The sequence below is a fragment of the Hypanus sabinus genome, chromosome 7 (genome assembly GCF_030144855.1).
Source record: "Hypanus sabinus isolate sHypSab1 chromosome 7, sHypSab1.hap1, whole genome shotgun sequence".
NCBI lineage: Eukaryota > Metazoa > Chordata > Chondrichthyes > Myliobatiformes > Dasyatidae > Hypanus > Hypanus sabinus.
Window position 1 is genome coordinate 180315671 of NC_082712.1, and position 24381 is coordinate 180340051.

General features: G+C 55.8%; 1 protein-coding gene across 1 annotated transcript in view; it reads left to right on the forward strand.

Annotated features, from left to right (window-relative positions):
• Window positions 1–24381, forward strand: part of LOC132397450 (interferon regulatory factor 3-like) — a 98248-nt gene that overhangs the window by 48233 nt on the left and 25634 nt on the right. Inside the window, exons 6-7 of the mRNA XM_059976267.1 lie at window positions 17407–17544; window positions 23491–23613. Coding sequence (XP_059832250.1) covers window positions 17407–17544; window positions 23491–23613 — 261 coding nt within the window. The remainder of the gene's footprint in view (window positions 1–17406; window positions 17545–23490; window positions 23614–24381) is intronic.

Sequence of the window (24381 nt, forward strand, 5' to 3'; positions counted from 1 at the left end):
TGAGTGGGACCGGGTAGTTTGCTGATTTGAGGAGTGAGGAGGGTGTGGGTGAGTGGGACTGGGCAGTTTGCTGATTTGAGGAGTGTGGTGGGTGTGGGTGAGTGGGACCGGGCAGTTTGCTGATTTGAGGAGTGTGGAGGGTGTGGGTGAATGGGACCGGGCAGTTTGCTGATTTGAGGAGTGAGGAGGGTGTGGGTGAGTGGGACCGGGTAGTTTGCTGATTTGAGGAGTGAGGAGGGTGTGGGTGAGTGGGACTGGGCAGTTTGCTGATTTGAGGAGTGTGGTGGGTGTGGGTGAGTGGGACTGGGCAGTTTGCTGATTTGAGGAGGGTGGAGGGTGTGGGTGAATGGGACCGGACAGTTTGCTGATTTGAGGAGTGAGGAGGGTGTGGGTGAATGGGACCGGACAGTTTGCTGATTTGAGGAGTGTGGTGGGTGTGGGTGAGTGGGACCGGACAGTTTGCTGATTTGAGGAGTGTGGAGGGTGTGGGTGAATGCGACCGGACAGTTTGCTGATTTGAGGAGTGTGGAGGGTGTGGGTGAATGGGACCGGACACTTTGCTGATTTGAGGAATGAGGAGGGTGTGGGTGAGTGGGACCGGTCAGTTTGCTGATTTGAGGAGTGTGGAGGGTGTGGGTGAATGGAACCGGACAGTTTGCTGATTTGAGGAGTGAGGAGGGCTGTGGGTGAGTGGGACCGGACAGTTTGCTGATTTGAGGAGGGTGGAGGGTGTGGGTGAATGGAACTGGACAGTTTGCTGATTTGAGGAGTGAGGAGGGCTGTGGGTGAGTGGGACCGGGCAGTTTGCTGATTTGAGGAGTGAGGAGGGTGTGGGTGAATGGGACCGGACAGTTTGCTGATTTGAGGAGTGTGGTGGGTGTGGGTGAGTGGGACCGGACAGTTTGCTGATTTGAGGAGTGTGGAGGGTGTGGGTGAATGGGACCGGACAGTTTGCTGATTTGAGGAGTGTGGAGGGTGTGGGTGAACGGGACCGGACAGTTTGCTGATTTGAGGAGTGAGGAGGGTGTGGGTGAGTGGGACCGGACAGTTTGCTGATTTGAGGAGTGTGGAGGGTGTGGGTGAATGGAACCGGACAGTTTGCTGATTTGAGGAGTGAGTAGGGCTGTGGGTGAGTGGGACCGGACAGTTTGCTGATTTGAGGAGGGTGGAGGGTGTGGGTGAATGGGACCGGACAGTTTGCTGATTTGAGGAGTGTGGAGGGTGTGGGTGAATGGGACCGGACAGTTTGCTGATTTGAGGAGTGAGGAGGGTGTGGGTGAGTGGGACTGGACAGTTTGCTGATTTGAGGAGTGTGGAGGGTGTGGGTGAATGGAACCGGACAGTTTGCTGATTTGAGGAGTGAGGAGGGCTGTGGATGAGTGGGACCGGACAGTTTGCTGATTTGAGGAGGGTGGAGGGTGTGGGTGAATGGAACTGGACAGTTTGCTGATTTGAGGAGTGAGGAGGGCTGTGGGTGAGTGGGACCAGGCAGTTTGCTGATTTGAGGAGTGTGGAGGGTGTGGGTGAGTGGGACCGGACAGTTTGCTGATTTGAGGAGTGTGGAGGGTGTGGGTGAATGGGACCGGACAGTTTGTTGATTTGAGGAGGGTGGAGGGTGTGGGTGAATGGGATTGGGCAGTTTGCTGATTTGAGGAGTGAGGAGGGTGTGGGTGAATGGGACCGGACAGTTTGCTGATTTGAGGAGTGTGGATGGTGTGGGTGAATGGGATTGGGCAGTTTCCTGATTTTAGGAGGGTGGAGGGTGTGGGTGAGTGGGACCGGACAGTTTGCTGATTTGAGGAGTGTGGAGGGTGTGGGTGATTGGGACCGGACAGTTTGCTGATTTGAGGAGCGTGGAGGGTGTGGGTGATTGGGACCGGACAGTTTGCTGATTTGAGGAGTGTGGAGGGTGTGGGTGAATGGGACCGGGCAGTTTGCTGATTTGAGGAGTGAGGAGGGTGTGGGTGAGTGGGACCGGGCAGTTTGCTGATTTGAGGAGTGAGGAGGGTGTGGGTGAGTGGGACTGGGCAGTTTGCTGATTTGAGGAGTGTGGAGGGTGTGGGTGAATGGGACCGGACAGTTTGCTGATTTGAGGAGTGAGGAGGGTGTGGGTGAATGGGACCGGACAGTTTGCTGATTTGAGGAGTGTGGTGGGTGTGGGTGAGTGGGACCGGACAGTTTGCTGATTTGAGGAGTGTGGAGGGTGTGGGTGAACGGGACCGGACAGTTTGCTGATTTGAGGAGTGAGGAGGGTGTGGGTGAGTGGGACCGGACAGTTTGCTGATTTGAGGAGTGTGGAGGGTGTGGGTGAATGGAACCGGACAGTTTGCTGATTTGAGGAGTGAGTAGGGCTGTGGGTGAGTGGGACCGGACAGTTTGCTGATTTGAGGAGGGTGGAGGGTGTGGGTGAATGGAACTGGACAGTTTGCTGATTTGAGGAGTGAGGAGGGCTGTGGGTGAGTGGGACCAGGCAGTTTGCTGATTTGAGGAGTGTGGAGGGTGTGGGTGAATGGGACCGGACAGTTTGCTGATTTGAGGAGTGTGGAGGGTGTGGGTGAATGGGACCGGACAGTTTGCTGATTTGAGGAGTGAGGAGGGTGTGGGTGAATGGGACCGGACAGTTTGCTGATTTGAGGAGGGTGGAGGGTGTGGGTGAGTGGGACCGGACAGTTTGCTGATTTGAGGAGTGTGGAGGGTGTGGGTGAATGGGACCGGACAGTTTGCTGATTTGAGGAGTGTGGAGGGTGTGGGTGAATGGGACCGGACAGTTTGCTGATTTGAGGAGTGAGGAGGGTGTGGGTTAGTGGGACCGGGCAGTTTGCTGATTTGAGGAGTGTGGAGGGTGTGGGTGAATGGAACCAGACAGTTTGCTGATTTGAGGAGTGAGGAGGGCTGTGGGTGAGTGGGACCGGACAGTTTGCTGATTTGAGGAGGGTGGAGGGTGTGGGTGAATGGAACTGGACAGTTTGCTGATTTGAGGAGTGAGGAGGGCTGTGGGTGAGTGGAACCAGGCAGTTTGCTGATTTGAGGAGTGTGGAGGGTGTGGGTGAATGGGACCGGACAGTTTGCTGATTTGAGGAGTGTGGAGGGTGTGGGTGAATGGGACCGGACAGTTTGCTGATTTGAGGAGTGAGGAGGGTGTGGGTGAATGGGACCGGACAGTTTGCTGATTTGAGGAGGGTGGAGGGTGTGGGTGAGTGGGACCGGACAGTTTGCTGATTTGAGGAGTGTGGAGGGTGTGGGTGAATGGGACCGGACAGTTTGCTGATTTGAGGAGGGTGGAGGATGTTGGTGAATGGGACTGGGCAGTTTGCTGATTTGAGGAGTGAGGAGGGTGTGGGTGAATGGGACCGGACAGTTTGCTGATTTGAGGAGGGTGGAGGGTGTGGGTGAGTGGGACCGGGCAGTTTGCTGATTTGAGGAGTGTGGAGGGTGTGGGTGAATGGGACCGGGCAGTTTGCTGATTTGAGGAGTGTGGAGGGTGTGGGTGAGTGGGACTGGACAGTTTGCTGATTTGAGGAGTGTGGAGGGTGTGTGTGAGTGGGACCGGGCAGTTTGCTGATTTGAGGAGTGTGGAGGGTGTGGGTGAATGGGACCGGGCAGTTTGCTGATTTGAGGAGTGTGGAGGGTGTGGGTGAATGGAACCGGGCAGTTTGCTGATTTGAGGAGTGTGGAGGGTGTGGGTGAATGGGACCGGACAGTTTGCTGATTTGAGGAGTGTGGAGGGTGTGGGTGAATGGGACCGGACAGTTTGCTGATTTGAGGAGGGTGGAGGGTGTGGGTGAATGGGACCGGGCAGTTTGCTGATTTGCGGAGGGTGGAGGACTGTGGGTGAGTGGGACCGGACAGTTTGCTGATTTGAGGAGTGTGGAGGGTGTGGGTGAATGGGACCGGGCAGTTTGCTGATTTGAGGAGTGAGGAGGGTGTGGGTGAATGGGATTGGGCAGTTTGCTGATTTGAGGAGTGTGGAGTGTGTGGGTGAGTGGGACCGGACAGTTTTCTGATTTGAGGAGTGTGGAGGGTGTGGGTGAATGGGACCGGACAGTTTGCTGATTTGAGGAGTGTGGATGGTGTGGGTGAATGGGATTGGGCAGTTTCCTGATTTTAGGAGGGTGGAGGGTGTGGGTGAGTGGGACCGGACAGTTTGCTGATTTGAGGAGTGTGGAGGGTGTGGGTGATTGGGACCGGACAGTTTGCTGATTTGAGGAGGGTGGAGGGTGTGGGTGATTGGGACCGGACAGTTTGCTGATTTGAGGAGTGTGGAGGGTGTGGGTGAATGGGACCGGGCAGTTTGCTGATTTGAGGAGTGAGGAGGGTGTGGGTGAGTGGGACCGGGCAGTTTGCTGATTTGAGGAGTGAGGAGGGTGTGGGTGAATGGGACCGGACAGTTTGCTGATTTGAAGAGTGTGGTGGGTGTGGGTGAGTGGGACCGGACAGTTTGCTGATTTGAGGAGTGTGGAGGGTGTGGGTGAATGGGACCGGACAGTTTGCTGATTTGAGGAGTGTGGAGGGTGTGGGTGAATGGGACCGGACAGTTTGCTGATTTGAGGAGTGTGGAGGGTGTGGGTGAATGGGACCGGACAGTTTGCTGATTTGAGGAGGGTGGAGGGTGTGGGTGAGCGGGACCGGACAGTTTGCTGATTTGAGGAGTGTGGAGGGTGTGGGTGAATGGGACCGGACAGTTTGCTGATTTGAGGAGTGTGGAGGGTGTGGGTGAATGGGACCGGACAGTTTGCTGATTTGAGGAGTGAGGAGGGTGTGGGTGAGTGGGACTGGACAGTTTGCTGATTTGAGGAGTGTGGAGGGTGTGGGTGAATGGAACCGGACAGTTTGCTGATTTGAGGAGTGAGGAGGGCTGTGGATGAGTGGGACCGGACAGTTTGCTGATTTGAGGAGGGTGGAGGGTGTGGGTGAATGGAACTGGACAGTTTGCTGATTTGAGGAGTGAGGAGGGCTGTGGGTGAGTGGGACCAGGCAGTTTGCTGATTTGAGGAGTGTGGAGGGTGTGGGTGAGTGGGACCGGACAGTTTGCTGATTTGAGGAGTGTGGAGGGTGTGGGTGAATGGGACCGGACAGTTTGCTGATTTGAGGAGGGTGGAGGGTGTGGGTGAATGGGATTGGGCAGTTTGCTGATTTGAGGAGTGAGGAGGGTGTGGGTGAATGGGACCGGACAGTTTGCTGATTTGAGGAGTGTGGATGGTGTGGGTGAATGGGATTGGGCAGTTTCCTGATTTTAGGAGGGTGGAGGGTGTGGGTGAGTGGGACCGGACAGTTTGCTGATTTGAGGAGTGTGGAGGGTGTGGGTGATTGGGACCGGACAGTTTGCTGATTTGAGGAGGGTGGAGGGTGTGGGTGATTGGGACCGGACAGTTTGCTGATTTGAGGAGTGTGGAGGGTGTGGGTGAATGGGACCGGGCAGTTTGCTGATTTGAGGAGTGAGGAGGGTGTGGGTGAGTGGGACCGGGCAGTTTGCTGATTTGAGGAGTGAGGAGGGTGTGGGTGAATGGAACTGGACAGTTTGCTGATTTGAGGAGTGTGGAGGGTGTGGGTGAATGGGACCGGACAGTTTGCTGATTTGAGGAGTGAGGAGGGTGTGGGTGAATGGGACCGGACAGTTTGCTGATTTGAGGAGTGTGGTGGGTGTGGGTGAGTGGGACCGGACAGTTTGCTGATTTGAGGAGTGTGGAGGGTGTGGGTGAATGGGACCGGACAGTTTGCTGATTTGAGGAGTGTGGAGGGTGTGGGTGAACGGGACCGGACAGTTTGCTGATTTGAGGAGTGAGGAGGGTGTGGGTGAGTGGGACCGGACAGTTTGCTGATTTGAGGAGTGTGGAGGGTGTGGGTGAATGGAACCGGACAGTTTGCTGATTTGAGGAGTGAGTAGGGCTGTGGGTGAGTGGGACCGGACAGTTTGCTGATTTGAGGAGGGTGGAGGGTGTGGGTGAATGGAACTGGACAGTTTGCTGATTTGAGGAGTGAGGAGGGCTGTGGGTGAGTGGGACCAGGCAGTTTGCTGATTTGAGGAGTGTGGAGGGTGTGGGTGAATGGGACCGGACAGTTTGCTGATTTGAGGAGTGTGGAGGGTGTGGGTGAATGGGACCGGACAGTTTGCTGATTTGAGGAGTGAGGAGGGTGTGGGTGAATGGGACCGGACAGTTTGCTGATTTGAGGAGGGTGGAGGGTGTGGGTGAGTGGGACCGGACAGTTTGCTGATTTGAGGAGTGTGGAGGGTGTGGGTGAATGGGACCGGACAGTTTGCTGATTTGAGGAGTGTGGAGGGTGTGGGTGAATGGGACCGGACAGTTTGCTGATTTGAGGAGTGAGGAGGGTGTGGGTTAGTGGGACCGGGCAGTTTGCTGATTTGAGGAGTGTGGAGGGTGTGGGTGAATGGAACCAGACAGTTTGCTGATTTGAGGAGTGAGGAGGGCTGTGGGTGAGTGGGACCGGACAGTTTGCTGATTTGAGGAGGGTGGAGGGTGTGGGTGAATGGAACTGGACAGTTTGCTGATTTGAGGAGTGAGGAGGGCTGTGGGTGAGTGGAACCAGGCAGTTTGCTGATTTGAGGAGTGTGGAGGGTGTGGGTGAATGGGACCGGACAGTTTGCTGATTTGAGGAGTGTGGAGGGTGTGGGTGAATGGGACCGGACAGTTTGCTGATTTGAGGAGTGAGGAGGGTGTGGGTGAATGGGACCGGACAGTTTGCTGATTTGAGGAGGGTGGAGGGTGTGGGTGAGTGGGACCGGACAGTTTGCTGATTTGAGGAGTGTGGAGGGCTGTGGGTGAGTGGGACCGGACAGTTTGCTGATTTGAGGAGTGTGGAGGGTGTGGGTGAATGGGACCGGGCAGTTTGCTGATTTGAGGAGTGTGGAGGGTGTGGGTGAATGGGATTGGGCAGTTTGCTGATTTGAGGAGTGTGGAGTGTGTGGGTGAGTGGGACCGGACAGTTTTCTGATTTGAGGAGTGTGGAGGGTGTGGGTGAATGGGACCGGACAGTTTGCTGATTTGAGGAGTGTGGAGGGTGTGGGTGAATGGGACTGGGCAGTTTGCAGATTTGAGGAGTGTGGAGGGTGTGGGTGAGTGGGACTGGACAGTTTGCTGATTTGAGGAGTGTGGAGGGTGTGTGTGAGTGGGACCGGGCAGTTTGCTGATCTGAGGAGTGTGGAGGGTGTGGGTGAATGGGACCGGGCAGTTTGCTGATTTGAGGAGTGTGGAGGGTGTGGGTGAATGGAACCGGGCAGTTTGCTGATTTGAGGAGTGTGGAGGGTGTGGGTGAATGGGACCGGACAGTTTGCTGATTTGAGGAGTGTGGAGGGTGTGGGTGAATGGGACCGGACAGTTTGCTGATTTGAGGAGGGTGGAGGGTGTGGGTGAATGGGACCGGGCAGTTTGCTGATTTGCGGAGGGTGGAGGGCTGTGGGTGAGTGGGACCGGACAGTTTGCTGATTTGAGGAGTGTGGAGGGTGTGGGTGAATGGGACCGGGCAGTTTGCTGATTTGAGGAGTGAGGAGGGTGTGGGTGAATGGGACCGGACAGTTTGCTGATTTGAGGAGTGTGGAGGGTGTGGGTGAATGGGATTGGGCAGTTTGCTGATTTGAGGAGTGTGGAGTGTGTGGGTGAGTGGGACCGGACAGTTTTCTGATTTGAGGAGTGTGGAGGGTGTGGGTGAATGGGACCGGACAGTTTGCTGATTTGAGGAGTGTGGAGGGTGTGGGTGAATGGGACTGGGCAGTTTGCAGATTTGAGGAGGATGGAGGGTGTGGGTGAGTGGGACCGGACAGTTTGCTGATTTGAGGAGTGTGGAGGGTGTGTGTGAGTGGGACCGGGCAGTTTGCTGATTTGAGGAGTGAGGAGGGTGTGGGTGAATGGGACCAGACAGTTTGCTGATTTGAGGAGTGAGGAGGGTGTGGGTGAATGGGACCGGACAGTTTGCTGATTTGAGGAGTGTGGAGGGTGTGGGTGAATGGGACTGGGCAGTTTGCTGATTTGAGGAGTGTGGAGGGTGTGGGTGAGTGGGACCGGACAGTTTGCTGATTTGAGGAGGGTGGAGGGTGTGGGTGAATGGGATTGGGCAGTTTGCTGATTTGAGGAGTGAGGAGGGTGTGGGTGAATGGGACCGGACAGTTTGCTGATTTGAGGAGGGTGGAGGGTGTGGGTGAATGGGATTGGGCAGTTTGCTGATTTGAGGAGTGAGGAGGGTGTGGGTGAATGGGACCGGACAGTTTGCTGATTTGAGGAGTGTGGATGGTGTGGGTGAATGGGATTGGGCAGTTTCCTGATTTTAGGAGGGTGGATGGTGTGGGTGAGTGGGACCGGACAGTTTGCTGATTTGAGGAGTGTGGAGGGTGTGGGTGATTGGGACTGGACAGTTTGCTGATTTGAGGAGGGTGGAGGGTGTGGGTGATTGGGACCGGACAGTTTGCTGATTTGAGGAGTGTGGAGGGTGTGGGTGAATGGGACCGGGCAGTTTGCTGATTTGAGGAGTGAGGAGGGTGTGGGTGAGTGGGACCGGGTAGTTTGCTGATTTGAGGAGTGAGGAGGGTGTGGGTGAGTGGGACTGGGCAGTTTGCTGATTTGAGGAGTGTGGTAGGTGTGGGTGAGTGGGACTGGGCAGTTTGCTGATTTGAGGAGGGTGGAGGGTGTGGGTGAATGGGACCGGACAGTTTGCTGATTTGAGGAGTGAGGAGGGTGTGGGTGAATGGGACCGGACAGTTTGCTGATTTGAGGAGTGTGGTGGGTGTGGGTGAGTGGGACCGGACAGTTTGCTGATTTGAGGAGTGTGGAGGGTGTGGGTGAATGGGACCGGACAGTTTGCTGATTTGAGGAGTGTGGAGGGTGTGGGTGAATGGGACCGGACACTTTGCTGATTTGAGGAATGAGGAGGGTGTGGGTGAGTGGGACCGGTCAGTTTGCTGATTTGAGGAGTGTGGAGGGTGTGGGTGAATGGAACCGGACAGTTTGCTGATTTGAGGAGTGAGGAGGGCTGTGGGTGAGTGGGACCGTACAGTTTGCTGATTTGAGGAGGGTGGAGGGTGTGGGTGAATGGAACTGGACAGTTTGCTGATTTGAGGAGTGAGGAGGGCTGTGGGTGAGTGGGACCGGGCAGTTTGCTGATTTGAGGAGTGTGGAGGGTGTGGGTGAATGGGACCGGACAGTTTGCTGATTTGAGGAGTGTTGAGGGTGTGGGTGAATGGGACCGGACAGTTTGCTGATTTGAGGAGGGTGGATGGTGTGGGTGAGTGGGACCGCACAGTTTGCTGATTTGAGGAGTGTGGAGGGTGTGGGTGAATGGGACCGGACAGTTTGCTGATTTGAGGAGGGTGGAGGATGTTGCTGAATGGGACTGGGCAGTTTGCTGATTTGAGGAGTGAGGAGGGTGTGGGTGAATGGGACCGGACAGTTTGCTGATTTGAGGAGGGTGGAGGATGTGGGTGAGTGGGACCGGGCAGTTTGCTTATTTGAGGAGTGAGGAGGGTGTGGGTGAGTGGGACCGGACAGTTTGCTGATTTGAGGAGGGTGGAGGATGTTGGTGAATGGGACCGGACAGTTTGCTGATTTGAGGAGTGTGGAGGGTGTGGGTGAATGTGACCGGGCAGTTTGCTGATTTGAGGAGGGTGGAGGTTGTGGGTGAGTGGGACCGGACAGTTTGCTGATTTGAGGAGTGAGGAGGGTGTGGGTGAATGGGACCGGACAGTTTGCTGATTTGAGGAGGGTGGAGGATGTGGGTGAATGGGACCGGACAGTTTGCTGATTTGAGGAGGGTGGAGGATGTGGGTGAATGGGACCGGACAGTTTGCTGATTTGAGGAGTGAGGAGGGTGTGGGTGAGTGGGACTGGACAGTTTGCTGATTTGAGGAGTGTGGAGGGTGTGGGTGAATGTGACCGGACAGTTTGCTGATTTGAGGAGTGTGGAGGGTGTGGGTCAATGGGACCGGGCAGTTTGCTGATTTGAGGAGGGTGGAGGGTGTGGGTGAGTGGGACCGGACAGTTTGCTGATTTGAGGAGTGTGTAGGGTGTGGGTGAATGGGACCGGACAGTTTGCTGATTTGAGGAGTGAGGAGGGTGTGGGTGAATGGGACCGGACAGTTTGCTGATTTGAGGAGTGTGGAGGTGTAAGTGAATGGGACTGGGCAGTTTGCTGATTTGAGGAGTGAGGAGGGTGTGGGTGAATGGGACTGGACAGTTTGCTGATTTGAGGAGTGTGGAGGTGTAAGTGAATGGGACTGGGCAGTTTGCTGATTTGAGGAGTGTGGAGGGTGTGGGTGAATGGGACCGGACAGTTTGCTGATTTGAGGAGTGAGGAGGGTGTGGGTGAGTGGGACCGGACAGTTTGCTGATTTGAGGAGGGTGGAGGGTGTGGGTGAATGGGATTGGGCAGTTTGCTGATTTGAGGAGTGAGGAGGGTGTGGGTGAATGGGACCGGACAGTTTGCTGATTTGAGGAGGGTGGAGGGTGTGGGTGAATGGGATTGGGCAGTTTGCTGATTTGAGGAGTGAGGAGGGTGTGGGTGAATGGGACCGGACAGTTTGCTGATTTGAGGAGTGTGGATGGTGTGGGTGAATGGGATTGGGCAGTTTCCTGATTTTAGGAGGGTGGAGGGTGTTGGTGAGTGGGACCGGACAGTTTGCTGATTTGAGGAGTGTGGAGGGTGTGGGTGATTGGGACTGGACAGTTTGCTGATTTGAGGAGGGTGGAGGGTGTGGGTGATTGGGACCGGACAGTTTGCTGATTTGAGGAGTGTGGAGGGTGTGGGTGAATGGGACCGGGCAGTTTGCTGATTTGAGGAGTGAGGAGGGTGTGGGTGAGTGGGACCGGGTAGTTTGCTGATTTGAGGAGTGAGGAGGGTGTGGGTGAGTGGGACTGGGCAGTTTGCTGATTTGAGGAGTGTGGTGGGTGTGGGTGAGTGGGACTGGGCAGTTTGCTGATTTGAGGAGGGTGGAGGGTGTGGGTGAATGGGACCGGACAGTTTGCTGATTTGAGGAGTGAGGAGGGTGTGGGTGAATGGGACCGGACAGTTTGCTGATTTGAGGAGTGTGGTGGGTGTGGGTGAGTGGGACCGGACAGTTTGCTGATTTGAGGAGTGTGGAGGGTGTGGGTGAATGGGACCGGACAGTTTGCTGATTTGAGGAGTGTGGAGGGTGTGGGTGAATGGGACCGGACACTTTGCTGATTTGAGGAATGAGGAGGGTGTGGGTGAGTGGGACCGGTCAGTTTGCTGATTTGAGGAGTGTGGAGGGTGTGGGTGAATGGAACCGGACAGTTTGCTGATTTGAGGAGTGAGGAGGGCTGTGGGTGAGTGGGACCGGACAGTTTGCTGATTTGAGGAGGGTGGAGGGTGTGGGTGAATGGAACTGGACAGTTTGCTGATTTGAGGAGTGAGGAGGGCTGTGGGTGAGTGGGACCGGGCAGTTTGCTGATTTGAGGAGTGTGGAGGGTGTGGGTGAATGGGACCGGACAGTTTGCTGATTTGAGGAGTGTGGAGGGTGTGGGTGAATGGGACCGGACAGTTTGCTGATTTGAGGAGGGTGGATGGTGTGGGTGAGTGGGACCGGACAGTTTGCTGATTTGAGGAGTGTGGAGGGTGTGGGTGAATGGGACCGGACAGTTTGCTGATTTGAGGAGGGTGGAGGATGTTGCTGAATGGGACTGGGCAGTTTGCTGATTTGAGGAGTGAGGAGGGTGTGGGTGAATGGGACCGGACAGTTTGCTGATTTGAGGAGTGTGGAGGGTGTGGGTGAGTGGGACCGGGCAGTTTGCTTATTTGAGGAGTGAGGAGGGTGTGGGTGAGTGTGACCGGACAGTTTGCTGATTTGAGGAGGGTGGAGGATGTTGGTGAATGGGACCGGACAGTTTGCTGATTTGAGGAGTGTGGAGGGTGTGGGTGAATGTGACCGGGCAGTTTGCTGATTTGAGGAGGGTGGAGGTTGTGGGTGAGTGGGACCGGACAGTTTGCTGATTTGAGGAGTGAGGAGGGTGTGGGTGAATGGGACCGGACAGTTTGCTGATTTGAGGAGGGTGGAGGATGTGGGTGAATGGGACCGGACAGTTTGCTGATTTGAGGAGGGTGGAGGATGTGGGTGAATGGGACCGGACAGTTTGCTGATTTGAGGAGTGAGGAGGGTGTGGGTGAGTGGGACTGGACAGTTTGCTGATTTGAGGAGTGTGGAGGGTGTGGGTGAATGTGACCGGACAGTTTGCTGATTTGAGGAGTGTGGAGGGTGTGGGTCAATGGGACCGGGCAGTTTGCTGATTTGAGGAGGGTGGAGGGTGTGGGTGAGTGGGACCGGACAGTTTGCTGATTTGAGGAGTGTGTAGGGTGTGGGTGAATGGGACCGGACAGTTTGCTGATTTGAGGAGTGAGGAGGGTGTGGGTGAATGGGACCGGACAGTTTGCTGATTTGAGGAGTGTGGAGGTGTAAGTGAATGGGACTGGGCAGTTTGCTGATTTGAGGAGTGAGGAGGGTGTGGGTGAATGGGACTGGACAGTTTGCTGATTTGAGGAGTGTGGAGGTGTAAGTGAATGGGACTGGGCAGTTTGCTGATTTGAGGAGTGTGGAGGGTGTGGGTGAATGGGACCGGACAGTTTGCTGATTTGAGGAGTGAGGAGGGTGTGGGTGAGTGGGACCGGACAGTTTGCTGATTTGAGGAGGGTGGAGGATGTTGGTGAATGGGACCGGACAGTTTGCTGATTTGAGGAGTGTGGAGGGTGTGGGTGAATGTGACCGGGCAGTTTGCTGATTTGAGGAGGGTGGAGGGTGTGGGTGAGTGGGACTGGGCAGTTTGCTGATTTGAGGAGTGTGGAGGGTGTGGGTGAGTGGGACCAGACAGTTTGCTGATTTGAGGAGTGAGGAGGGTGTGGGTGAATGGGACCGGACAGTTTGCTGATTTGAGGAGGGTGGAGGGTGTGGGTGAGTGGGACTGGGCAGTTTGCTGATTTGAGTAGTGTGGAGGGTGTGGGTGAGTGGGACCAGACAGTTTGCTGATTTGAGGAGTGAGGAGGGTGTGGGTGAATGGGACCAGGCAGTTTGCTGATTTGAGGAGGGTGGAGGGTGTGGGTGAATGGGACCGGACAGTTTGCTGATTTGAGGAGTGTGGAGTGTGTGGGTGAGTGGGACCGGAGAGTTTGCTGATTTGAGGAGTGTGCAGAGGGTGGGTGAATGGGACCGGAGAGTTTGCTGATTTGAGGAGTGTGCAGAGGGTGGGTGAATGGGACCGGACAGTTTGCTGATTTGAGGAGTGTGGAGGGTGTGGGTGAATGGGACCGGACAGTTTGCTGATTTGAGGAGTGTGGAGGGTGTGGGTGAGTGGGACCGGACAGTTTGCTGATTTGAGGAGTTAGGAGGGTGTGGGTGAGTGGGACCGGACAGTTTGCTGATTTGAGGAGTGAGGAGGGTGTGGGTGAGTGGGACCGGACAGTTTGCTGATTTGAGGAGTGTGGAGGGTGTGGGTGAGTGGGACCGGACAGTTTGCTGATTTGAGGAGTTAGGAGGGTGTGGGTGAGTGGGACCGGACAGTTTGCTGATTTGAGGAGTGAGGAGGGTGTGGGTGAGTGGGACTGGGCAGTTTGCTGATTTGAGGAGGGTCGAGGGTGTGGGTGAATGTGTCCGGACAGTTTGCTGATTTGAGGAGTGTGGAGGGTGTGGGTCAATGGGACCGGGCAGTTTGCTGATTTGAGGAGGGTGGAGGGTGTGGGTGAGTGGGACCGGACAGTTTGCTGATTTGAGGAGTGTGTAGGGTGTGGGTGAATGGGACCGGACAGTTTGCTGATTTGAGGAGTGAGGAGGGTGTGGGTGAATGGGACCGGACAGTTTGCTGATTTGAGGAGTGAGGAGGGTGTGGGTGAGTGGGACCAGGCAGTTTGCTGATTTGAGGAGTGTGGAGGGTGTGGGTGAATGGGACTGGGCAGTTTGCTGATTTGAGGAGTGAGGAGGTTGTGGGTGAATGGGACCGGACAGTTTGCTGATTTGAGGAGTGAGGAGGGTGTGGGTGAGTGGGACCGGACAGTTTGCTGATTTGAGGAGGGTGGAGGATGTTGGTGAATGGGACCGGACAGTTTGCTGATTTGAGGAGTGTGGAGGGTGTGGGTGAATGGGACCGGACAGTTTGCTGATTTGAGGAGTGAGGAGGGTGTGGGTGAATGGGACCGGACAGTTTGCTGATTTGAGGAGGGTGGAGGGTGTGGGTGAGTGGGACCGGACAGTTTGCTGATTTGAGGAGGGTGGAGGATGTTGGTGAATGGGACTGGGCAGTTTGCTGATTTGAGGAATGAGGAGGGTGTGGGTGAATGGGACCGGACAGTTTGCTGATTTGAGGAGGGTGGAGGGTGTGGGTGAGTGGGACCGGGCAGTTTGCTTATTTGATGAGTGTGGAGGGTGTGGGTGAGTGGGACCGGACAGTTTGCTGATTTGAGGAGGGTGGAGGATGTTGGTGAATGGGACCGGACAGTTAGCTGATTTGAGGAGTGTGGAGGGTGTGGGTGAATGTGACCGGGCAGTTTGCTGATTTGAGGAGGGTGGAGGTTGTGGGTGAGTGGGACCGGACAGTTTGCTGATTTGAGGAGTGAGGAGGGTGTGGGTGAATGGGACAGGACAGTTTGCTGATTTGAGGAGGGTGGAGGATGTGGGTGAATGGGACCGGACAGTTTGCTGATTTGAGGAGGGTGGAGGATGTGGGTGAATGGGACCGGACAGTTTGCTGATTTGAGGAGTGAGGAGGGTGTGGGTGAGTGGGACTGGACAGTTTGCTGATTTGAGGAGTGTGGCGGGTGTGGGTGAATGTGACCGGACAGTTTGCTGATTTGAGGAGTGAGGAGGGTGTGGGTGAATGGGACCGGACAGTTTGCTGATTTGAGGAGTGTGGAGGTGTAAGTGAATGGGACTGGGCAGTTTGCTGATTTGAGGAGTGAGGAGGGTGTGCGTGAATGGGACCGGACAGTTTGCTGATTTGAGGAGTGAGGAGGGTGTGGGTGAGTGGGACCGGACAGTTTGCTGATTTGAGGAGGGTGGAGGATGTTGGTGAATGGGACCGGACAGTTTGCTGGTTTGAGGAGTGTGGAGGGTGTGGGTGAATGTGACCGGGCAGTTTGCTGATTTGAGGAGGGTGGAGGGTGTGGGTGAGTGGGACTGGGCAGTTTGCTGATTTGAGGAGTGTGGAGGGTGTGGGTGAGTGGGACCAGACAGTTTGCTGATTTGAGGAGTGAGGAGGGTGTGGGTGAATGGGACCGGACAGTTTGCTGATTTGAGGAGGGTGGAGGGTGTGGGTGAGTGGGACTGGGCAGTTTGCTGATTTGAGTAGTGTGGAGGGTGTGGGTGAGTGGGACCAGACAGTTTGCTGATTTGAGGAGTGAGGAGGGTGTGGGTGAATGGGACCGGGCAGTTTGCTGATTTGAGGAGGGTGGAGGGTGTGGGTGAATGGGACCGGACAGTTTGCTGATTTGAGGAGTGTGGAGTGTGTGGGTGAGTGGGACCGGAGAGTTTGCTGATTTGAGGAGTGTGCAGAGGGTGGGTGAATGGGACCGGACAGTTTGCTGATTTGAGGAGTGTGGAGGGTGTGGGTGAATGGGACCGGACAGTTTGCTGATTTGAGGAGTGTGGAGGGTGTGGGTGAGTGGGACCGGACAGTTTGCTGATTTGAGGAGTGAGGAGGGTGTGGGTGAATGGGACCGGGCAGTTTGCTGATTTGAGGAGGGTGGAGGTTGTGGGTGAATGGGACCGGACAGTTTGCTGATTTGAGGAGTGTGGAGTGTGTGGGTGAGTGGGACCGGGGAGTTTGCTGATTTGAGGAGTGTGCAGAGGGTGGGTGAATGGGACCGGACAGTTTGCTGATTTGAGGAGTGTGGAGGGTGTGGGTGAATGGGACCGGACAGTTTGCTGATTTGAGGAGTGTGGAGGGTGTGGGTGAGTTGGACCGGACAGTTTGCTGATTTGAGGAGTGAGGAGGGTGTGGGTGAGTGGGACAGGACAGTTTGCTGATTTGAGGAGTGTCGAGGGTGTGGGTGAATGGGACCGGACAGTTTGCTGATTTGAGGAGTGTGGAGGGTGTGGGTCAATGGGACTGGGCAGTTTGCTGATTTGAGGAGGGTGGAGGGTGTGGGTGAGTGGGACCGGACAGTTTGCTGATTTGAGGAGTGTGGAGGTGTAAGTGAATGGGACTGGGCAGTTTGCTGATTTGAGGAGTGAGGAGGGTGTGGGTGAATGGGACCGGACAGTTTGCTGATTTGAGGAGTGAGGAGGGTGTGGGTGAGTGGGACCGGACAGTTTGCTGATTTGAGGAGGGTGGAGGATGTTGGTGAATGGGACCGGACAGTTTGCTGATTTTTGGAGTGTGGAGGGTGTGGGTGAATGTGACCGGGCAGTTTGCTGATTTGAGGAGGGTGGAGGGTGTGGGTGAGTGGGACTGGGCAGTTTGCTGATTTGAGTAGTGTGGAGGGTGTGGGTGAGTGGGACCAGACAGTTTGCTGATTTGAGGAGTGAGGAGGGTGTGGGTGAATGGGACCGGGCAGTTTGCTGATTTGAGGAGGGTGGAGGGTGTGGGTGAATGGGACCGGACAGTTTGCTGATTTGAGGAGTGTGCAGAGGGTGGGTGAATGGGACCGGACAGTTTGCTGATTTGAGGAGTGTGCAGAGGGTGGGTGAATGGGACCGGACAGTTTGCTGATTTGAGGAGTGTGGAGGGTGTGGGTGAATGGGACCGGACAGTTTGCTGATTTGAGGAGTGTGGAGGGTGTGGGTGAGTGGGACCGGACAGTTTGCTGATTTGAGGAGTGAGGAGGGTGTGGGTGAGTGGGACCGGACAGTTTGCTGATTTGATGAGTGAGGAGGGTGTGGGTGAATGGGACCGGACAGTTTGCTGATTTGATGAGTGAGGAGGGTGTGGGTGAATGGGACCGGACAGTTTGCTGATTTGAGGAGTGTGGAGGGTGTGGGTGAATGGAACCGGACAGTTTGCTGATTTGAGGAGTGTGCAGAGGGTGGGTGAATGGGACCGGACAGTTTGCTGATTTGAGGAGTGTGGAGGTTGTGGGTGAGTGGGACCGGACAGTTTGCTGATTTGAGGAGTGAGGCGGGTGTGGGTGAATGGGACCGGACAGTTTGCTGATTTGAGGAGTGAGGCGGGTGTGGGTGAATGGGACCGGACAGTTTGCTGATTTGAGGAGTGTGCAGAGGGTGGGTGAATGGGACTGGACAGTTTGCTGATTTGAGGAGTGAGGCGGGTGTGGGTGAATGGGACCGGACAGTTTGCCGAAGCATCTGTGTTGGTGCTCTAATGTGCTCTGACTGTGAGCTTGAATGTTTGGCTGTGTGCCTCTGTGCGTTTGTCTGATTTCAGAGACTCGTTTTGCTCTGTGTCTGCCTGTACCTTTCCCACCAGGTAGGTGTGACCGTGTATCCGCTTTGTGTTTCCGGTGCAGACCAGCTGGATCCTGGTGCTGGGTACCCACCAAACTTCTACAGCCAGACTGCAGTCCTTCCTGGCGTCAGTCAGCTGGCCCAAGGTACTGCCCCTCAGGAGGCAGCCAGCCAGATCCCCACTCACGCCTCGTCACCAGGTGAGGTCATGGGTGGTGGCAGTGACGGGGCGAAGGTCAGAGCTGAAGGGGGTAGCAAGATTTGTGGATCCATCGGTGGAGAATGTCTTACTCTCTGTCGCCTTGCACCTCCTCGTCTCTCTGCACCCCACCAAACATCCTTGCCCCACGCACCCCTCACCCCGTCCAGATCCCCAGCGTGTAGCTTTGTTATTGGAGACGGTCCAGAGGAGGTTCACGAGAATAATTCCTGTAGCGAAAGTGTTCGTGTATGAGGAACATTTGATGACTCTGGGCCAGCACTTACTGGAATTTAGAAGAATGGGGGTGGGAGCGGGGAAATCTCATTAAAATTTGTCGAATATCGAAAGGTCTGGATCGAGTGGTTGTGGAGAGGGTGTTTCCTGTATTGGGTTAGTCTTGGAAAAGAGGGCACAGCCTCAGAATAGAAGGATATCCATTTAGAACAGATGAGGAATTTCCTTAGTCAGAGGGTAGTGAATTTGTAGAGTTCATTGCCATAGACAGCTGTAGAGGCCATGTCATTGGGTATTTTTAAAATGGAGGTTGACAGGTTCTTGATTAGTAAGGGCAAAGGTTTGGGGGGAGAAGGCAGGTAAATGGATTTGAAAGGGATAATAAATCAGTCATGATGGAATGGCAAAGCAGCCTCGATGGGCCAAATGGCCAGTTCCGCTCCTCTGCCTTATGGTGTCATGGACTAACAGAATGTTTGAGGAACTCAGCAGGTCAGGCAGCATCTAAGGAGGGGTGTATTATTATATGGTTATATGGTGTAAAGAGTTAACGTTTTGGGCCAAAAACCTTTGTTAGGACTGAAAACCCACACTGTGTGTCTCAAGTTTAATTGGAAAGATAACCAAAAGGGAAAGGTGATGGGCAAGATCAGCACTTAAGTCATGGGCTGAAGGACCTGGACTGTCTGTCAGTGGGTGGGACTGGAGAGTTGTCATTCAGATCAGAGACCTGTAACCAAGGCTATGTGTCACGGGTCGCTGTTGGGTCCTCTATTAGTCACATAAGAATACTGATGATTTAGATGACAATATTGTTAATCTTGTTATTAAGTTTCTCTGGATTGACAGAGGCTGAGGGGAGATCTGACAGAAATATATTAGATTGTGAGAGGCACTCAGATAGTTGACAGACCGTGTCCTTTTCCCAGGGTTGAAATGTCTAAAACAGAGGACATGCATTTAAGGTGAGGGAGGTAATTTCAAAGGAAATGTGAGTGGTAAGATGTTTACACAGAGAGTGCTGGGTGTCTGGGGTGGGGGTAGAAGCAGATACATTAGAGACTTTGAAGAGATGTTTTAGGAGGGTGAGGAAACTGGAGGGATCTGGGCATTATGTAGGCAGGAGACATTAGTTGGCCATTTGATTACCGATTTAATTGGTTTGGCACAACATTGAGGGTTGAAGGGCTGATTCCTCTGCTGTACTGTTCTATAATCTAAGTTTGCATATGACAGAAATGGACAGTGAAGAGGGTTGTCTGAGATTACAACAGGATCTGGCTCAGCTGGGAAAGTGGGCAAGGGGATGGCTGATGGAATTTATCTCCATGTGATGCATTTCAGTCAGTTAAATGTACACAGTGAACAGCAGGACCCTGGGGAGTGTTGTAGAACAGGTTATTTAAATTAATATATATTGTGTTTTAATATGTTCAATTACGTGTTATCTTTGGTTGTATATATGGACAATCAGATAACTTGAAAGTAGTTCCCTGAGTGTAGTGATACAGGTAGACAGGGCAGTGGAGGTGTTTCGGTGTGCTGACCTTCAATAGTTAAGCAAAGTGACTGGGGTCACCTGCTGGCTGGAGCACCCTCCGTTCCTCCAGCTGGGGTGGGGAGGGCCGCCTCCTCCTGCTCGCTCAGAGGGAGGGAAGATCATCTCCTGATAGGATGGTAGGGGAAGGGGCGGTTGTCATCTGCCAGGGTGGGGGGGGGTATTGTCTCTCCTGCTGAAGTGGTTTGATTTGGGGGGGTACATGTGGCTGGAATGGTGTTGGGGGGTGGATTATAGCCAGCCCAAGCAGGGAGGAGCAGGGAAGGTGTGGCATTGTCAGTGGCTGCGGCAGGGTCGGATGTGGCGGTTGGGGGGTTGTTTGTGGGCAGGGTCGGATGTGGCGGTTGGGGGGTCGTTTGTGGGCAGGGTCGGATGTGGCGGTTGGGGGGTTGTTTGTGGGCAGGGTCGGATGTGGCGGTTGGGGGGTCGTTTGTGGGCAGGGTCGGATGTGGCGGTTGGGGGGTTGTTTGTGGGCAGGGTTGTATGTGGCGGTTGGGGGGTTGTTTGTGGGCAGGGTTGGATGTGGCGGTTGGGGGGTTGTTTGTGGGCAGGGTCGGATGTGGCGGTTGGGGGGTTGTTTGTGGGCAGGGTCGGATGTGGCGGTTGGGGGGTTGTTTGTGGGCAGGGTCGGATGTGGCGGTTGGGGGGTTGTTTGTGGGCAGGGTCGGATGTGGCGGTTGGGGGGTTGTTTGTGGGCAGGGTTGTATGTGGTGGTTGGGGGGTTGTTTGTGGGCACAGTCGGATGTGGCGGTTGGGGGGTTGTTTGTGGGCAGGGTCGGATGTGGCGGTTGGGGGGTTGTTTGTGGGCACAGTTGGATGTGGCGGTTGGGGGGTCGTTTGTGGGCAGGGTCGGATGTGGCGGTTGGGGGGTCGTTTGTGGGCAGGGTCGGATGTGGCGGTTGGGGGGTTGTTTGTGGGCAGGGTCGGATGTGGCGGTTGGGGGGTTGTTTGCGGGCAGGGTTGTATGTGGCGGTTGGGGGGTTGTTTGCGGGCAGGGTCGGATGTGGCGGTTGGGGGGTTGTTTGTGGGCAGGGTAGGATGTGGCGGTTGGGGGGTTGTTTGTGGGCAGGGTCGGATGTGGCGGTTGGGGGGTCGTTTGTGGGCAGGGTCGGATGTGGCGGTTGGGGGATTGTTTGTGGGCAGGGTTGGATGTGGCGGTTGGGGGGTTGTTTGTGGGCAGGGTTGTATGTGGCAGTTGGGGGGTTGTTTGTGGGCAGGGTCGGATGTGGCAGTTGGGGGGTTGTTTGTGGGCAGGGTCGGATGTGGCGGCTGGGGGGTTGTTTGTGGGCAGGGTTGTATGTGGCGGTTGGGGGGTTGTTTGTGGGCAGGGTCGGATGTGGCGGCTGGGGGGTCGTTTGTGGGCATGGTCGGATGTGGCGGTTGGGGGGTTGTTTGTGGGCAGGGTTGGATGTGGCGGTTGGGGGGTCGTTTGTGGGCAGGGTCGGATGTGGCGGTTGGGGGGTTGTTTGTGGGCATGGTCGGATGTGGCGGTTGGGGGGTTGTTTGTGGGCAGGGTCGGATGTGGCGGTTGGGGGGTTGTTTGTGGGCAGGGTCGGATGTGGCGGTTGGGGGGTTGTTTGTGGGCAGGGTCGGATGTGGCGGCTGGGGGGTTGTTTGTGGACAGGGTTGGATGTGGCAGTTGGGGGGTTGTTTGTGGGCAGGGTCGGATGTGGCGGTTGGAGGGTTGTTTGTGGGCAGGGTTGTATGTGGCGGTTGGGGGGTTGTTTGTGGGCAGGGTCGGACATGGCGGCTGGGGGGTTGTTTGTGGGCACAGTTGGATGTGGCGGTTGAGGGGTTGTTTGTGGGCAGGGTCGGATGTGGCGGCTGGGGGGTCGTTTGTGGGCATGGTCGGATGTGGCGGTTGGGGGGTTGTTTGTGGGCAGGGTCGGATGTGGCGGCTGGGGGGTCGTTTGTGGGCATGGTCGGATGTGGCGGTTGGGGGGTTTGTGGGCAGGGTCGGATGTGGCGGTTGGGGGGTTGTTTGTGGGCAGGGTAGGATGTGGCGGTTGGGGGGTTGTTTGTGGGCAGGGTCGGATGTGGCGGTTGGGGGGTCGTTTGTGGGCAGGGTCGGATGTGGCGGTTGGGGGATTGTTTGTGGGCAGGGTTGGATGTGGCGGTTGGGGGGTTGTTTGTGGGCAGGGTTGTATGTGGCGGTTGGGGGGTTGTTTGTGGGCACAGTCGGATGTGGCGGTTGGGGGGTTGTTTGTGGGCAGGGTCGGATGTGGCAGTTGGGGGGTTGTTTGTGGGCAGGGTCGGATGTGGCGGCTGGGGGGTTGTTTGTGGGCAGGGTTGTATGTGGCGGTTGGGGGGTCGTTTGTGGGCATGGTCGGATGTGGCGGTTGGGGGGTTGTTTGTGGGCAGGGTCGGATGTGGCGGTTGGGGGGTTGTTTGTGGGCAGGGTAGGATGTGGCGGTTGGGGGGTTGTTTGTGGGCAGGGTCGGATGTGGCGGTTGGGGGGTCGTTTGTGGGCAGGGTCGGATGTGGCGGTTGGGGGGTTGTTTGTGGGCAGGGTCGGATGTGGCAGTTGGGGGGTTGTTTGTGGGCAGGGTCGGATGTGGCGGCTGGGGGGTTGTTTGTGGGCAGGGTTGTATGTGGCGGTTGGGGGGTTGTTTGCGGGCAGGGTCGGATGTGGCGGTTGGGGGTTGTTTGTGGGCAGGGTTGTATGTGACGGTTGGGGGGTTGTTTGCGGGCAGGGTCGGATGTGGCGGTTGGGGGGTTGTTTGTGGGCAGGGTCGGATGTGGCGGTTGGGGGGTTGTTTGTGGGCAGGGTCGGATGTGGCGGTTGGGGGGTTGTTTGTGGGCAGGGTTGTATGTGACGGTTGGGGGGTTGTTTGCGGGCAGGGTCGGATGTGGCGGTTGGGGGGTTGTTTGTGGGCAGGGTCGGATGTGGCGGCTGGGGGGTTGTTTGTGGACAGGGTTGGATGTGGCTGTTGGGGGGTTGTTTGTGGGCAGGGTCGGATGTGGCGGTTGGGGGGTTGTTTGTGAGCAGGGTTGTATGTGGCGGTTGGGGGGTTGTTTGTGGGCAGGGTCGGATGTGGCGGCTGGGGGGTTGTTTGTGGGCAGGGTCGGATGTGGCGGTTGGGGGGTTGTTTGTGGGCAGGGTCGGATGTGGCGGTTGGGGGGTTGTTTGTGGGCAGGGTCGGATGTGGCGGTTGGGTTATTTGTGGGCAGGGTCGGATGTGGCGGTTGGGGGGTTGTTTGTGGGCAGGGTCGGATGTGGCGGTTGGGTTATTTGTGGGCAGGGTCGGATGTGGCGGCTGTGGGGTTGTTTGCGGGCAGGGTCGGATGTGGCGGTTGGGGGGTTGTTTGCGGGCAGGGTCGGATGTGGCAGTTGGGGGGTTGTTTGCGGGCAGGGTCGGATGTGGCGGTTGGGGGGTTGTTTGTGGGCAGGGTTGTATGTGACGGTTGGGGGGTTGTTTGCGGGCAGGGTCGGATGTGGCGGTTGGGGGGTTGTTTGTGGGCAGGGTCGGATGTGGCGGTTGGGGGGTTGTTTGTGGGCAGGGTCGGATGTGGCGGTTGGGGGGTCGTTTGTGGGCAGGGTCGGATGTGGCGGTTGGGGGGTTGTTTGTGGGCAGGGTCGGATGTGGCGGTTGGGGGGTTGTTTGTGGGCAGGGTCGGATGTGGCGGTTGGGGGGTCGTTTGTGGGCAGGGTTGTATGTGGCGGTTGGGGGGTTGTTTGCGGGCAGGGTCGGATGTGGCGGTTGGGGGGTTGTTTGTGGGCAGGGTCGGATGTGGCGGCTGGGGGGTTATTTGTGGGCAGGGATGGATGTGGCGGCTGGGGGGTTATTTGTGGGCAGGGTCGGATGTGGCGGCTGGGGGGTTGTTTGCGGGCAGGGTCGGATGTGGCGGTTGGGGGGTTGTTTGTGGGCAGGGTCGGATGTGGCGGCTGGGGGGTTATTTGTGGGCAGGGATGGATGTGGCGGCTGGGGGGTTGTTTGTGGGCAGGGTCGGATGTGGCGGTTGGGGGGTTGTTTGTGGGCAGGGTTGGATGTGGCGGTTGGGGGTGGGGGTTGTTGGCAGGCAGGGTTGGATGTGGTGGGCTGGAGGGTGGGGTTATCGGTGAGCAGGGTCATAGCTGGATGTTATGGGCAGGAGTAGGGTAGTGTTACCATCTGGAACACACACAGCTGACTTTTGCCTTTCTCATTGCAGAACAGCAATGGGAGCCGGTGATGAACCTGAGCCAGGAGGGACCACTGCACGTTCCTGCTCCAGTCAGCAGGCCGCCCCCCAACCAAGGAGCACTCTCGGGAGCAGAGGGCCATCTGTCTCAACGTACGTAGAGCTCGTCACTGTGAGAACTGTGTCAACTAAAGTGAACGATCAGCCCTGATGGACTTGTAATGTTATACAGCACAGAAACAAGTCCTTCAGCACAACTTGTTCAAGTGACCAGACATCTGGTCAAATGTCCCCATATTTGGCCCATACCACACTATACGTGGGGTGTCACGGTAGAGTAGTTGTTAGTGTGATGGTACTACAGCTCGAGCAGCTGGAGTTCAGAATTCAGTTCCGTGGCCTCTGTAAGCAAGTTTGTATGTTTGTTCCTCTGTGTGTGTCTATTTATTTCCTCCGGGTGCTCTGGTTTCCTCCCACAATCCAAAAGCATATCATTTAGTAGAATAATTTGTCATTTAAATGTCCTGTGACTGAGGTAAGATTAAATTGGTGGGTTGCTGGTAGAGCCAGAAGGGCCTGTTCAACACTCTATCTCTAAATAAATAAAGTTATAGGCCCTTTGGCCCAATTCGATCATGCCAGCCAATTGTCCTAACAATTAGTCCCATTCAGAACCCTTTGGCCCATCTAGTCCATGCTGAAAACCATTTAAACTGTCTACTCACATGGATCTGCACCAGAACCTTAGTCCTTCATACTTCTACCATCCATGTACCTATCCAAACTCCTCTTGCATGTTGGAATGGAGCTTGCATGCACCACTTGTGTTGGCAGCTCATTCCACGCTCTCATGACCCTCTGAGTGAAGAAGTTTCCCCTCATGTTCCCTTAAACTTATCATCTTTCACCTTGGTTGTAGTC